The sequence below is a fragment of the Poecile atricapillus genome, chromosome Z (genome assembly GCF_030490865.1).
Source record: "Poecile atricapillus isolate bPoeAtr1 chromosome Z, bPoeAtr1.hap1, whole genome shotgun sequence".
In the NCBI taxonomy this organism is placed as follows: Eukaryota; Metazoa; Chordata; class Aves; order Passeriformes; family Paridae; genus Poecile; species Poecile atricapillus.
In genome coordinates, this window is record NC_081289.1 from 37,570,948 (window position 1) to 37,586,616 (window position 15,669).

Below are 15,669 nucleotides of genomic sequence, written 5' to 3' on the forward strand. Positions count from 1 at the left end.
TCCCTCTGTGGGAGCCACGGCGTTGCTCCTTCTCTCTGTGAGGCAGGTAAACTTCCCAGAGGCATAAAGGATGAGTGCAAGAGAAAAGCAGAACCCTTTCCAAACATCTGTATTCTGCTTTTCCAGCATCATCTCAAAACCAGGAAAGAATAACTAAAAGATATTCCCCAAACTCAAAACAATAACAAAAAGGTATTTTTTGCCTATTTTTGACAAACCACTAGGATTTGTTTCCCCCATCTGTGTCAACTACAGCATTTTCACCTCTTGTTAATGGTGCCATTGAATATATATGTAACATTCAGTCTGAGTTCACATTTGACTGTTAACCTTTGCATCTCCACTGTCATGCAAAATTTTCAGTTTTATAATATGAAAAGACATTTCAGTATCTAGAGAAAGTAACAAAACTAGGCGGAAATATTTGCTAATCAAGATAAAATCCTGTCACCTTTGTTAGCACTTAGAGAGCAGGTATTATTTAGTGTGAATAATGACAACAGAATCTCAGCCTGATTTCCAAAGTTGTTGTTGCATAATTTATTCAAAAGATAAATTCCCTAATGAAAGATACTGGATCTACTTTAAACCAACATTATTTCATCTATAATTACTGCCTCAGGAATACCAGACTAACTGCCACTTATCACTGTCAGTGACTTCTGAATTCCTGCTACAACTATGGTATCCCATTGGGTTTGTTTGTCGAGAGAACATGATGTTTCAGATTTGGCATGGCCCTAAAAAAGGAGAACAAAACCTCTCTTTCCCTAGAAATTTAAATGTCCTCCATGTGCCTCAGAACATAAAGAAGATGAAGTCCATTCATTTCCTCATAGTTATTTCTAACACGATGTACTATATTTTCCATCTGAAGTTTGTAGAAGCCCTTCAGTTCATTAGTGGCTCCCCTGCCCCTCTCTTTCACTTCTTAGAAGCCGAGTACCCATTATCCATCGCATTTCTCACAAAGTTTGGAGAAGAATATAGATGATCTGGCTGTCAGAGCTAACCCTCAGTCAAAAATCCCCACGCTTTGTCATTATGAGAATCTAATCTTTCATTAGGAAACCATTAAGAGTAAATGTGCTTATGAACATTAATTTGCAATTTGTTCATTATGAGCATTAGAGAAACTATTAGTGGTGTGTCTTAATCGAGTGTCCATTGTGGACAAGAAAAGGCTAGACTTTATTGAGTAATGACTACAACAACACTTGTACGTCCTTCACTTTTATATCTGTTGCTGTGCAGTGGATGACTTTAGGTGCAAATAAACAAAAACCAAAAAAATAACTGGTTATTGATGGAAGACTGTTTCCCTTCACTATGGGAAAGGCCTCCAGTTATTAGTCATCGAAAGTGGTAAATAAAACCTTCAAGGTAGCTTTTATTAAGTTCCCATTTCTGTTTATTTTGCATACAGCTATTACCTTGCGCTAAGACTATAAAAAACAAGAGCAAACCACTTTTTTTCTTGTCACTTGGTAAATTAAAATGAGCAATTACATCATCTGTGTGTTAGTGGCAGCTGTAAAAGTTTTCAGTCCTAGAACTGTGCTGGAAATAGCCTCATTCTCAATGGTAGGCAGCAACTGTTTCTTCTGAACAGAAGGCATACAAACCAAAGTTCTCCTGGAAAGACCTCACCTTATAAAGCATCTTGTTATTTAATTTGGTCTCAACTAATTGGCAGTTTAGACAGTAATTTGTGTCCAAATTCCAGACACAGCAGAGAACAGAAACCTACAGGGAGCTGCACCAGGTTGCTGGGACACAGCCCAGGCCCCAGGTGTGCTGACTGCAGCGTCCCTCTGAGGTGGCACACGCCCTGTCACACGCAGGGTGCACAGCCTCACCCCTTGGAAAGGCTGCCAGGGCTGCTAGCAGGTACTGAGCATGCTGGATGTATCAGCCTCACTGCCTACCACATGCACAAGATTGTCACTTTGATTTCTGGTGTGTATGCAAATGCAGAGCACCTCTAACTCTGCATATTTAAGAAATCACACCTGAGCCCTTCACATGCAGAAACAATCTTCCTAGCACCTCAAACAGCAGACAGCATGGCAACCTGTAGTGAGTTCCCCTATTACCTATTATCTGCAACATTGCAGTGAAATGCTCACATTTTGTGAGATTAAACAGACAATAGGAATTGTAGTCATATTTTTTTTCCCTTGCCTGAATAGTCTGTATTTATCTCTAGGCAACAGGAGAGAAGGAAAGTACAGAAAGCTTGAACTGTCATCTGATTGTGTAACTCTTCAGACCTTGTCTTTGAGTGTAATGCAATGTATTGTGATTTTTTTTTTAAACTAGAATTAGCTCTGATATACTCAATCATGCCCCAGCTTTCAAGAAAACACAAACCACATCTTTCAGACAGGGAGCAAGAGCCCTTACCTTCTCAGCCAAGAGACCTTCAACAGAACACTAGTTGATTTTCTACCTTTGTAAGCCCACAAAATTTTCAAGCAGATTTTCATACACATACCTGATAGTCCACCGACATCCATCTTCTTCAAGTTCTTCGCCTCCAGAATGACGACAGTCAGCTTGCCAGCAGTAGGCACATAACGGAGGGAGAAGCAGATATCACCCAGCTTTTCTTGCTGTGAAAGCAAGACAAGACATGGTGTTTTACCTTAATGATTTTTTCCACCTTTTAAAAAAATGCAGTTTTGAAAGCTCCACATAAAATTATCAGGAATACATCTCTGACATGTACTGCCTAAAGAAAACAATCAAATCAACAATATTGAGAAAACTACCATAAATTGTGCAGATGAAATCCTTGATAACCTCAAGTCTGTTGCAGCAACTATCCTGTAGAGAACCAAGTGACAATATGTCAGAAAGTGGTGGCCAGAAAGTGATACTTCTCACAATTTCACCCCTGACAATAGGGGTCCCACAAATACAGTTTGCTCTTTAAACTAAGGCAGGATTTTTTGTTTTCTCCAGGCTGCATTTCAGTGGAAATCTGTTAAGAAACATGCACAAACAGCTGTTTCCTGTGAAACAGTAATATGGATCTTTCTCATCACACTTTGTAACAAAAGCAAAAAGTATAAAAAAAACCCACAAAGTATAAAATATTCAGTATATAAAAAGACTTGTCTCCTATCTGTTAGAAGAGAAAAAAAAAAAGGCAGATAGAGACCATGAAGGGACACAGTACGTCCCTCCTCACATAAGGGATAGCTGGAAGGATTTGGTTTTGCCTTCCAGCCCATCATCTGAGATCCTGCCAAATGCAGCCTTTTGCTATTCATCATTTAAGATTTTCCTAACAGTCCTGGCAAAGAGAGAAAAGCTGAATGATGTTCAGGATTACAGGAACTTTGTTTTAAAAGGATGAATAAGAGACAGGAACTTGCAGATGAGAGAGGGAGGATATTGCTTAGAAATGACGAGTTGGATGATCCGAGCTGCTTTCCTCCCTTCCTTCAAGGCCCATGGTATATCTTGGGGGGCTAACAAGGATGTTTTTGAGATATGAAGGATAAGCTTACACCAAGCAGACCAATAAAAAAATTTCAGACAGCCACGCCTCTCTTCCAAAGGCATTCGTTCTTATGGCAAATGCTCACTTCCACACTTTATTCTGACAGTAGTGTATAAAGTACATTTCTACGATTGTCTCTCTTTGCTTCCAGTGTTTTCTTAGACACAACTGAGAGCAACTCACCCATATGCTCATGGATGTAGTGGATGTTTCCTACAGACATCCTGTGCATGTCCATGTGCAAAGAACTTTACCTATAAGGTGACAGATTCTAAACTGCTTATTTCAAGTTGGGACTAAAATCCAGGGATAGTAATAGACAGTTCCCTGCCAGACATCATCTCAGCAATCACCAGAGGTCAGAAAACATACAGAATTAGCATAGTCACATGTAGTTAAGAAATGCTCAGACAGAACAAACAAAATAGCTTGTGATGTTAAATGTGTGTGTTGTATAAAAATGCTCTCAGAATGCACTGTGCCAGTATCTTGAAAACTCATGGTGCTCCCCTCACCTCAAAAGGATATGGTAGAATTGGGACAGATTCCAAGAAAAGCAGCAAGAACAAGCAAGGATACGACAGTTTCTTCAGAAGGAACATGTAAAGAGATTAGGACTCCTCAGGTTGCAAAGTGAGTAGTTGGGGAGGAGACCTCTATCTGAAGGGCTAGAATTTTGTTATTACCTTGTTCAAAAGGAGTGACACAAATATAAAAAAACTTACTCATATCTAGAACAACCCTAGATGTCTTTCAGAACATGGACTTCACTACCATGAAAGAATTTACTGTTCCTCTCTGACTGCATATACTGCTCTAAATCCCAGCACAGATTCAGATCATGAGACTATGGACTTTAGCCATGCAATCTGCATAGCTCATGCCTAGCTTTAGCTGAGCTTCAAATAGCACAGTGACAGCAAATCATGCTTCTGTTCACCTGACATTTGGTTTTCTGACTCCATATTGGATAGGATAACAGTGAAGTTGATCTATCACTTACAGATTGCTCAGAACGAAAGAAATCAATTGCTTATTGATTTGTGTTATCATGATCACAAGTCAGCCAGCCACCAGTGTTCTCCACAGTCACTGCTCTATTACATTGTAGAGGTGGCTTAAATTCACCTGTGGATTCATGGGGCTGTAAGAAGATTGAAACAAGGTATATATGAAAGCTTATTTTAGTCCCTCCATCTAAGAGATCTCTATGTATTACCCAATATTCAAGGGCTCTGCCTCGCCTCCAGATTCATTAGGCAGAGCTTTAGTTGTAGCAGCATAGGAACTTTTGTTCCCTTTTAAATCAATACCATGCTTCTAATTGTTCCTTTCAGTGGATATTTGTAAGGGTTTTTTTAGCTTTTGTTTGTTTCAATTTTTGATTTTTGTTTTTTTAATTTCTTTGGTGTCTTTAATTTATTTTTTTTTTGTAATCTTGTGTTGAGACAAGAGTGTGTTTAGAAACCATAAAATAGTATTAGGATTGTTGCTTTGATCTGAGTGCTTCAGCAGTAGCTGAAGGAAGTACTTTACACTGAACAGCTATTGCCACAGAGACCATCACCTCTCACCAGAATTTCTCCATTTGCAATCATGTTATGCTACTGTGCAAATACTGCAATTGTCTATATAGAAGAGTAATTTTAAGAGGGAGTTTAATGTTTTTTTAGCCTCTTTTAACGTGATTTTAGCTGCAGGAAACACAAAGAAGGCAGCACCATACAAACTGCCAGTTTTCCATAGATCACCAGGAAGCCATGGGAAATGGTAGCAGATGATGGGCTAATTCCAGTGAATAACCTGAAGAAAAAACGTAGGCACCTCATTAAGTGCCTCCAGAATCAATTTTAGTACTTTTTTTGTTGGTATGAAAATCTATATCAATTGCAGTTTTGTAATACTTGTACTTGTAACCTTTTCTCTGCATGACTGGCACACTTTTTTTTTTTTTTTTTTTAATTTAAAAAATATCTGTCAGGCAAAACACTGGAAGTGGCAGCACTTCAATGAAGCAAAAAAAACCCAATCACAAGAGGTGTGGTTTGCAGGAGATAATTAGAAACCCCTGCAGGGCTACACGGTACAGATGAGTGCTGCTGGTATGGTGATTATCCCATGGAGATGCCTTATTGTTATTATTAATTTCTTTCAGCCCTGTATATAAATAATTTATGTTAGTAAATTACTTTGATGGAAACTGTAAGTTAGTGTTAGAAACTTCCAGCTGGGAGGTTCATAGTCATTAACCTATTCATGTATAATGCTTATACACCAATCAAAAGATTCTCTCCATCTAAGCAACTTCCTAACTTCATTACTTTTAAAGAAGATGCAATGGAGCAGAACATAAATGAGAGAGACAGTGCTGCTAACACGTCTTCAACTTAGGAAAGGCTTTTTGAAGTCCTGTTGAGAACCTGGACTTTTTAGAGAAGACTCTTAAGTAGCTCCTGCCTGTTTGGTGCTTTTCCTATTTGTCAGTAATCATGGTTGTCTTGACAGTACATGCTCCTAATGAGCTACAGACAAAAATGCTTTTTATGCAGATGACTCTCATTTGTACTGCAGAATCTCTAACAGACATATCTATCTCATTAATATAAACATTCTCTACATTTTTTGTGGAAGATATTATGAGAAAGTTGATGCTTGCAGTTCTCTTAGTAAAACAATACCAAAATAACAAGCCACAGCACCATATGCTTTTCCCTAATTGGATATGAGACTCAAAACCAATCAGTATAGGAAGAATATAAACACACTGAGGCCTGTTTCCAACTTTGGTACCTGGTTTTGACCGTGAATATTTGCATAAGCCTGAGAGAAACACAATATGATGCAATATATGGGCAAAGACCCAAAATAATACCATCTTACCCTAATCAATATTTACAATGAAAGCTTGTAATGTTCACTGTGTAGTTTTCACAGCAACCAAAACGTTTTAAAACTCTGTGGAGAAAACAGGGACAGCATAAATGTGGGTTATAAGCTAAATTAGTGTCTTTAAAAATTCAGGAGACCCAGGTAAATTGTAATGACAGAATCTCTACTCCCAATTCCCACACTGATGGACTTCAGACAATTTTAAGGCTACCACATGCTGTCTGTACATGGAGATCTCAAATGCAACAAATTCCTTTTCTTGGTATGTAAGGCATGAATACACTAAGCCTCAAAAAGTGCCGCAATAGTATTAGTGACAGAACCACATGGATGCAGAAATTGATGACAGACTGGTCCCAACTTCAATTAAGCCACAATGGCAAGTGGGTAGAATTAGCAACCGATACACATAGCTGGGATCTAGAAAGCATTACTCCTGCACACCCATAGAGCAAACAGGGATCACACTGGGGAAGGGTGATACTGGTTTGTTTAGCACCCATTTTTTTCTTCTAAACATGAAATTTTATTGCTACTACAGCTGTCTGACATTATTAGTTCCAAAGGTACTGCATTTTTGATAAATACATGGCTAAAGCAGAAAATTTCAAAGCTGCAATAGGTATAATCAGGAAAGAATTAAACTTTTTTGTCTTATATTTGCAAATCAGGGTCCAGATGACCCCACAATATGAAGATGATTCTGCCACAATTAGGCAAAGGAATGGGAAGTGAGCAAGAAGCTCCTAGAACTCAGTTTGTAGAAGCAGGCTAGAAATAGACTGTGCAGCAGGGAAAGATAAGGAAGGGGAAGATGAGCTGGATCTAACATGTCAGCCCTTACGGCACTATCACATGAATATGTATGCACACCAAGTACAACTCTACCCCAAAGTTTGTGCACGACTTCTGGGATAAAATACCAAGAGTGGATAGGAGAGGCAGAGCTCTCCCAACCTTTTCAGACAAAAGGCTTATTGCAGAAGTACCTGTTTCAGACTTGCAAAATGTTATCTATACATCCAGACAATATAAACCTAAGGGCTTTAACAATGAGATCACTAATCTAACAAGCAAAGTAATTCCTTTGTCGTCTGAAAGAATTTCATGTCCATGAACACAGCAGCCAAACTGGAAGTAAATAGGTGCTAAAAGCCTCTGTAAAGAAGGCAGAACCAACTTCATGTGGTGTACCTACTGCAGCTTTAAAGACAGTGTTTTAAAAAATTAAAACATATGAACAGAAGTGCCCGACTGCACGATTCCTTACTCTATTATCAATCTGTGTTTTGTCTTAGAAAATGGAAGTACAGAATGTCTGAGTTTGCTTTTACTAACTTCTTCTTTTAGAAGAGTCTTCAGAGATTACATCCTCTTCAAATGTGCACACTTGGTCACAAAAGGAAGCCCCTGGTAATATAAGTGCAGTTACAAGCCATCTAACAAGTAAATCAGAAAAAAAAAGTATTCTCAAGGCAAAGATCCAGAGGGCTCACTTTGAACCCTGCAGAAAAGTGACTGGCAGTGACAACAGGCTAAAGAAGAGATGGAAAAGAGACTGATACTAGGTGAAGAGAAAACAGAAGTCCATGAGGCAACTTTTAAAAGGATGAAGTTCTAGGGCAGACAGAGAATAATCTTTCAAATGAAGTGAGTTCATTAAAGGTATTGGGAGGTGGTATCTGTAGGCATACAGTCATGCTATAAAGTGAGAAAGCCAAAAGAAAGGGCTTAATTGCATATTCCTCTTGACTGACTTCCTACCACAGTCCTACTCTGACTCTTTGTGATACAACTTTTTTATGCCAGCACTACTTTTTACCTTGGCTTAAAAGGAACAGACCTATCAGGATCTTTCTCTGAAAGAAAAAAATATACTTCTTTTTCCTTCTTTCCCCTCAGCCCCCTCTGAACAGCACTACTTGAAACGGAAATTCGTGACACATCTCTGTCCTCTTATTGCAATATATATAAAAAAACCCCAGTGGATTGTATTTCTTTTAACTGCCATAACTATCTAATATTCCCCAACAAAATGGAAAATTTGACATGAAAGCAATTTGGGCAATAAATTTAAACTAGCCGATGTTATTAAAATATTAACAAACTAGGTTTTATTGGCTTCCTCCTTTTAGTCTGCCTATTACATTTTTAACTATTTAGAGAGAGTACTGCAATTACTGCTTTCTAAAGAGCAGAGAAAATGGAAAGAGAAAACACTTATTATTAGTAGAAAATGACACTTCACAGTCATCAGTTTAAAAGCATCACAATCAGATGTCTCTTGCAATATGAGAAATGCTGTGGCTGAAGGCAGCTGAAATCAAAGATTAGCCAAACCACATTCTTTGATTGCCAGACAAGAGACCAAACATACCAAATTCTTAATTAAACAAAAAGAAAATTAATTTCTTAAATAAATGAGAAAGGAAGGAATGAATGAAAAGATGAATGTGACTGAATTCATCATAATGAATATGGCTGAATGTCACTGCCTGGTTTCTGTAACTCTTTGGCTATCCACAAAATCCTGCAGCTGGCTGCTCTGCTTTAATCATTGCATGTCCCTCTGTTGTGCCACTTCACTTCTCCTCAGCTCCTGCCTGATCACATTTCTAAATGTCACTCATGTCTATGCAGGCCAGTGCACAAAACAAAATTAATTTAACTGAATGGCACACTAATATTATTACTTTTGACAGCATGGAAAACTTATTAACTACAGTATGTCATAAAGCTGGTCTTCTAGTGAGTAGTTTAAGTGCAACATTGAAAGGAAATGTAATACATTTGAAAGACTTTCTTGGCTTATCAGACATTGTGAGAAGTCAAATCACAAAGCTTGTCTCTAATTATTAGAATATTATATATGCACTGCAGACAGTCCACAGAAAGTCACTGTCCTCCTGTGACAGGGTAATAGGAAGCCACACTACTGTTCCCTTACTTGATTTGAAATTTCCTGTAGTAAGTATGAGCATCTTAACGTACAGTTACTGTAGTGTCTACTACTGAGTGTGTCTTTAGTTTCCAAAGGTGATTGAATTAAAAGTGTTAGACTATGAACTGGAATTACAGCATACATCCAAAAATATATAGGCTCAGTAGTCAGTAAAGAACTGCAATTAAGAATCAAAATAATTAGCAGTTTCTTACTTGTAAGATGTATGACTGCATGTGGCACTGTATGAAAAACCTGGCATGAACAGAGTCCTTGCTACAACAACCACACATTATTGATTACCCCAAGACAGAACAAGCTGATTTGAACAAATCAGTAAAAGCAGGAATGATTGGTATGATGGGACAACTACTCATCTATGGCTGCTGGTAACTACTGCTGAAATTCATCAGCACCAGGGAAAGACTATCCGGCAAAATCAGTGCATCCATTACTGAAGCCATGTAGTATTATGTTTCTATTTGTTCTGCAAAAACTATAAAGAGAAATTCAGTGGAATTCATGGATTACCTTCAGAGGCAGCCATCCTCTTCCCTATACTGAAACTTCAATGAACTACTAAGACAATAAGACCTACTACTAAGACATTAAATAAATGTTGACTGATGTCCTTTCTCTCCTCTCTTGCTTGCTGCGACACCAGCTCAGCTTTCATGTTCCTCCATAACATCCCCTAGCTCCCTTCTAACCTCCAGCTCCCTTCCCTCCATCACAAACCCCACACAATAGAGCAGCATCCTCCAAAATCTTCTGAATTGGCAATTAGGAAAGAGGCAGTACATACTGGTATTGTTTTAAAACTAGAAGCTTGCTGGCTAGCTAGGGGCAAACCAAACAAAACATATGATGACCTGCCAAGTGCTCAAGGGTTTCCCTGAACAGGGCAAGAATCCGAGGATCCATGTTTGTTAAGACATTGCATTCCTGTATACTTACAGAAAATTTTCTTACCTTGCTCTCCAACTTCCAGGGCAGCATGCAATACGGTTTTGTACCAAAACCAGCAAGTGCATTTACTTTCACAAAGTAAAAGACAACAAAGACAACTTGGCCACACAGAAAAGCGAGAATTCCCACTGCACCGCAGCAGTGACCTGAAAAGGGCTGCACACCAAGGACCAGCACAGCAAGATGAAAAGGAACTGGACTTGCTAATAGGAAAATCACAGACAGCTGATCTAATTGACAGCTAATAGGTGAAGACTTATAAGAAGACAGTTCTCCACCTGTAATTTATCAAGCTGAAGTTTTTCTTTCATGTAAAATTTCACCCAAGCCAATGTCATCTTTTTTTTTTCCATTCACTGCTTTTGTGCTACAAGCACACGTAGGGTTACAATAATTTATTGATTTTTGTACTGAAGATTTTTTTCAGAGCATCGGAACTAAATGTGAGGTGGGGTAAAGAATATGCAGCTGGAAAAGACGCAAGCTGAAAAGATCAAAAAAGCTCTTGTTCTAGTGCTCCCCAGTTTGAGGGAAGTCAGAAATATGTGAAATACTCTCTCAGATAATTTCAGTATTTTTGTCTTTGGTTCCACTTGAAATACATGTCTCCTACTACAATGCCTTGCATTATATGTCTTAAGTTCAGCACGTTAAATATTTGTGTTCAGTTCAAGAATCAGGCCCTCCAACCTAGTGCTACATATTCAACTCTATTGACTTTACCTTACCAGGCTTATATCCACTTCTTAAACTAAGCATTCAAACATTTATTTTTATGAAACTGCTGAAAGATATTCAAGAGTTGGATAAATACTTATTGGCAAATTCCTCTTTTTTTATTCTACTTCTACTGACTATTTCACTTTGAAAAAACCTCTTAACACATTCCTTAGGAAGACAAGGCAGCTCACCAAAGGTCATCATAGCAATCAGAACCACACACTTGATTGTATTAATCTCTTCAGTAAAAAGAAAGAGTTCATTGCAGTTATCTAAAAATCTAGGAAAGAGGACTGCACTTGTCATAAGATCTCTGGCTCAGTGACATTTTTAATTATTTTTAATTATTATTTTAATTATTTAAATAATTTTTAATTATTATTAATTTTAAATTAAAAGGATAATTTTTTAATTATCCTTTTTAATAAATCTTAGACCACAAGGGAAATAAGGCTGAAACAGTGCTAATGTTATACTTGTCTTACTCAAAAAAGGCCATATAGGATGAAGATGGTATCTATCAGTCATTTGTCTTTGATCAAACCCATATGAAACCAAAGAAGAATTCATAAAAGTTTGTAATAATGTTGAGTTAAAGGATATAAAATATTATGAATATGCAGTCACACTGTTTTATGGAAAATAAAGGTCTTTTCAACTCAAACCAGATTCCCTCTTTGGTAAAACTGTAAATTTTCTCGATGAAGGAAGCATGCACATTTCTTTTTTTTTTTTCTGTTCAAGGTCTACTGCTGTTTTTAGTGGGGAAGACATTTTGCTGACAAAGGAGGCAGGTGAATTATAAAAACTATTACAACAGTAAATAGTAATGCAACTGGTTGGTGAGAAAGAAAGTGCTTAATCAGCTACCTGTAATCAGTCACAAAGAGGATATTTTCATACAGCCAAAAGCAAATTTTCCACGTTCTAAGACTCTAAACAGTCTTATAAAGACTACTAAGGATCTCAAGATTTTTGTAAGTAACTTCTGAATCAGGAAAGGTATTTTATGAGGCAATACCTCCTGCTGAGGACTCAGGGTCATAAGCTACAGACCATGAACTGCTATTGTAATGCTGTGCAAAACAATCAAGAGTAGACATGGTCAGAAGAGGCTGGTGACTTTGTCTGCCTGGCAAAGAAATACAGTATGCTGCACAAAAGTTCTTGTTAATTTTTTTTTAAGATGCTGAAAACTACAAAGAAAGTAAAAAACTCACGACAGACACGGCAGAAATGAAAACCTGATTTTGAAAACCATGGAAGATTAATTTCTGCAGCTTTCTGAAAAGAGGATTGGATGTGACTTGATTACAGTGAATAAGTATTGTAGAGAAAAGCAAGCATCATGTATTAAATTGCTTGAATCTACTGAAGAAGGGCATAACAAGAATCAGCAACAGAGTAGAATCCAGTAACATCTAAGTAACAAGAAAAGCACACATTTTTAAGAGAGATAGAATACTGCTGAAGCTATAAAAGGGGTGTTATTTTCTTCATCTACTTATGTCTTAAAATCAAAAATTTTCAAACTCTGTGCTTAAAGACCCTCTAAGACTTTTTCAGTGGAGGTGCAAAGCTGCCTATAACAAACATTGCTGAGGGCTGAGAATCAGACAGTTTCTAGCTTCATGTTCCAAAACCAAGCAAGGTAAAACTTCCAAGCTTGTAAGATTTTCTTGTGCCACCTTCCTCCCAACTTGGTACTGGGAGAACACTATTAGCTCCAGGATGCTGCCTATTGCCTAGACTGAGTTAGATTACAGGAGATTCTTTGAAATGTTCCTAAGAGTCCTCCAGATTTAGGGCAAATAATACCACCTAATTTAGTGAAATGTCTAAATGAATTGATAGGAAATAGCACTATTATGAAAAATAAAAAGGTTTTTTGAAATGGGAGACTTTTTTCAGACAGAAAATTTTAATCTTAGCTAATATAAATGTCATAGAAAACTTGTCTGCTCTAAAACATCAGAAAATTAATGCTTGTCCTGATAATTAATGTGCAAATCTGAGTGAGTAAAACCACTTTCAGCATAACCCACTCCTAAATCTGGGTTGGGCATTAACAGACAGGGGATGTCAGCTGCAGACCTCAGGACACTCCCACAAAAATGAGCTGCTGCCAACTTTAAAGCTGAGGCTCCACTCAGCAAGAGGTCCTCCTCTTAATTTTCACAGTTACTGAAGAAGATATGGAAAAACAGAGGTAAAATAACTGGATTCCAGACAATCAGAAATAATTTAAGCAGCACCTAATATTAAGCATCTGATGGGAAGCTCAGGTGCTGTCTGCCTGTTGCCAGCCATAGCACTGTGAAGCTGCAGTGCCATGTTCTATACCAGCGCCACTAAAAGCAAGTTGTACATCCCACATCATGGTAATCGTACAGGGAATGACTTCAGTCAGAATTTTATGGCAAGCTCTTTGGCTAAAAAGAAGGGATTTGAACTCGACGTCAGCCACAAGTAGAGCAAGGCTCAGAGAAGGGTTCCCAAATTCAGTTGTCTTTATCAGTGTTAGTGGATGTTCCAGTACCTCCTAATTCCATTCTGTTGTAGGCAAACGCAAGCAGCCAACCAAGCAGCAATAACACCACTTACAACTCTCTCCCTGCGAGTTAGGAAGCCTTTATCTCTGACATTACTTCTGTAATTGTGACTGCAGACATAACTGTCAAGGAAAACATCTTGAGATCCATGTCACTGGATTCAGTTTCAGGTACGTGTTTTACTCTAGATTTAGGCCAGCAAGAAGAACCTACGGAACATATCTGGCTCCAAAAAGAGATCGGAAATAGATTTCATCTGCGCACTGACGATGGTAGCACAAAGTGAGTTGTGTTCTGCTCTAATGAGACAGCAGTAGTAATTCTGTTGCAGTGATCATACTCCAGCCCTCTACAGTAAAAAATCATACTCTGAAAAGTCTGCTAATGGAAGGGACAAAACAACTATGGTACCCCTCCATCCCTCTAGTGAGTGAGCCAGTCAGGCAACCCGAGTACTGCTCTAGTTATGATAGTAGCAATCACAAAGTAAGCTGCAGACGGCCACAGAAAAGAAGGAGGAGGAGAGAAGTACAGGTGCACTAAACTCATCCTGCTGCATTACCTGTAACATACTAACAACACATCAGCCACTGTGAGGGAATTCTTTGGCCTTTGGTTATCTCTGTCCACCATCCATTTAGCCTAGAAATAAGACCTGTTATACTTCCTAAATTCATGTACTCTACCTCTTGAAACATTAGCATAAACAAAATAGAAGTCTCATACCTCTGAACTGAAAACACAGTCTTATGTTCCAGACTCTAACTGTGATTAGGGAATTTTGTGCTAATTCCTGTCACAGGTACAATGCAAAGTGCTTCAGATACCAGTTTAAGCTCATTGTTGAACTAAAAGGAAACACAACAGCTCTGAAAAGAGGTTAAATGGTTACTATGGTAATCTTTGACATGGTTTAAATCAGTGTTTAAAAGGTGATAGAGGAAAAAAAAATAAAGAAAATGGCTAATCCCTTTCTTTCTTGGACCACTATTCCTAAACCTTTGTCTCCCCTTTTCAAAAATACATCCTTCTCTGATGTTTCTGGAAGCCAAAATGTTATAGTTCTACATGGAGTGGGCACAACAAAGCAAAGACATTGGAGTAGCATGCAACTCCTCCTCAACCTTCTAGTGAAAATGCTGGTGTCATTTTTGTGATACCCACTCTTCCCTTGTGACTGCAAAAATGCTGCTCTCTGTTCTGAAGGTCCTTCTAATGACATTGTATTTTGATACAGTGGTTTAACAGCTTCCCTTAGCTTCTGATCCCAGTTTGTAACAGGAATCTGATAACAATTTTTGTCACTTTTAGCTTGGAAATATAGGGGAGAAAGGGAAATAAGGTATTTGCCTGGGCTACTGCAAAGCATCTGCCTAAAATCCCACGTGAGCATAAATGGGCATAGTGAGCCCATTTCTGCCTCTGGATTATGCATTCACTGATGCTGGTAGTCAGAAAAATAAATAAGTACGTAAAAGACCAGTTGGAGAACAATGCTGAACAATTCCAGATACAGCACATTCTGTGGCCCTTTCACACTCATCAGATGTTCCATTTATAATCTCTCCCCGAGTACAGAACTTTACACTTGGGAGTACTCCACAATGAAATCTGTACTTCCTGGAATTCCTTCTGCAGTTTCCATCCAAAATACCTCTTCATACTCTAGCTTCAGATGAGTTTGATCCCTCTCAGTAGCTTCCTCAAAACTCAAACACTATTCAGAACACTGCTTTCCAATTGCCATTATTTGTAGCTGTGTCTTTGAACTTTAAAATATCTTATGCTTGCGTAATAAAACCCCACACAGTAACATTAATATGTGGAGGCTGGGAACTGCCCACTATTCCTTCCTTTGGCCTTGGAATTTTCTACAAGGTTCTTAGCAATACACTTTGTCTGAAACAAATGTTATTATTATTTTGTGTATTATGGGTCATTAGATGTTTAGCACCAAGTGTAGGATCTACTATTTCAGACTCAAAATGCCCTTCCACACATAGAAGGAAAATAGTAATAAAAAGGTTTTTGGCAAATAAGCAATACATGTTTTTCTGATCTCAGAATGAATACTTTCCAAGAACAGA

The 15,669-nt window shown here is 38.1% G+C and overlaps 1 protein-coding gene across 1 annotated transcript in view; it reads right to left on the reverse strand.

Annotated features, from left to right (window-relative positions):
• The window catches only part of LOC131573767 (synaptotagmin-1-like), a 333,607-nt gene that overhangs the window by 43,514 nt on the left and 274,424 nt on the right, over window positions 1–15,669 (reverse strand). Inside the window, exon 9 of the mRNA XM_058827998.1 lies at window positions 2,498–2,615. Coding sequence (XP_058683981.1) covers window positions 2,498–2,615 — 118 coding nt within the window. The remainder of the gene's footprint in view (window positions 1–2,497; window positions 2,616–15,669) is intronic.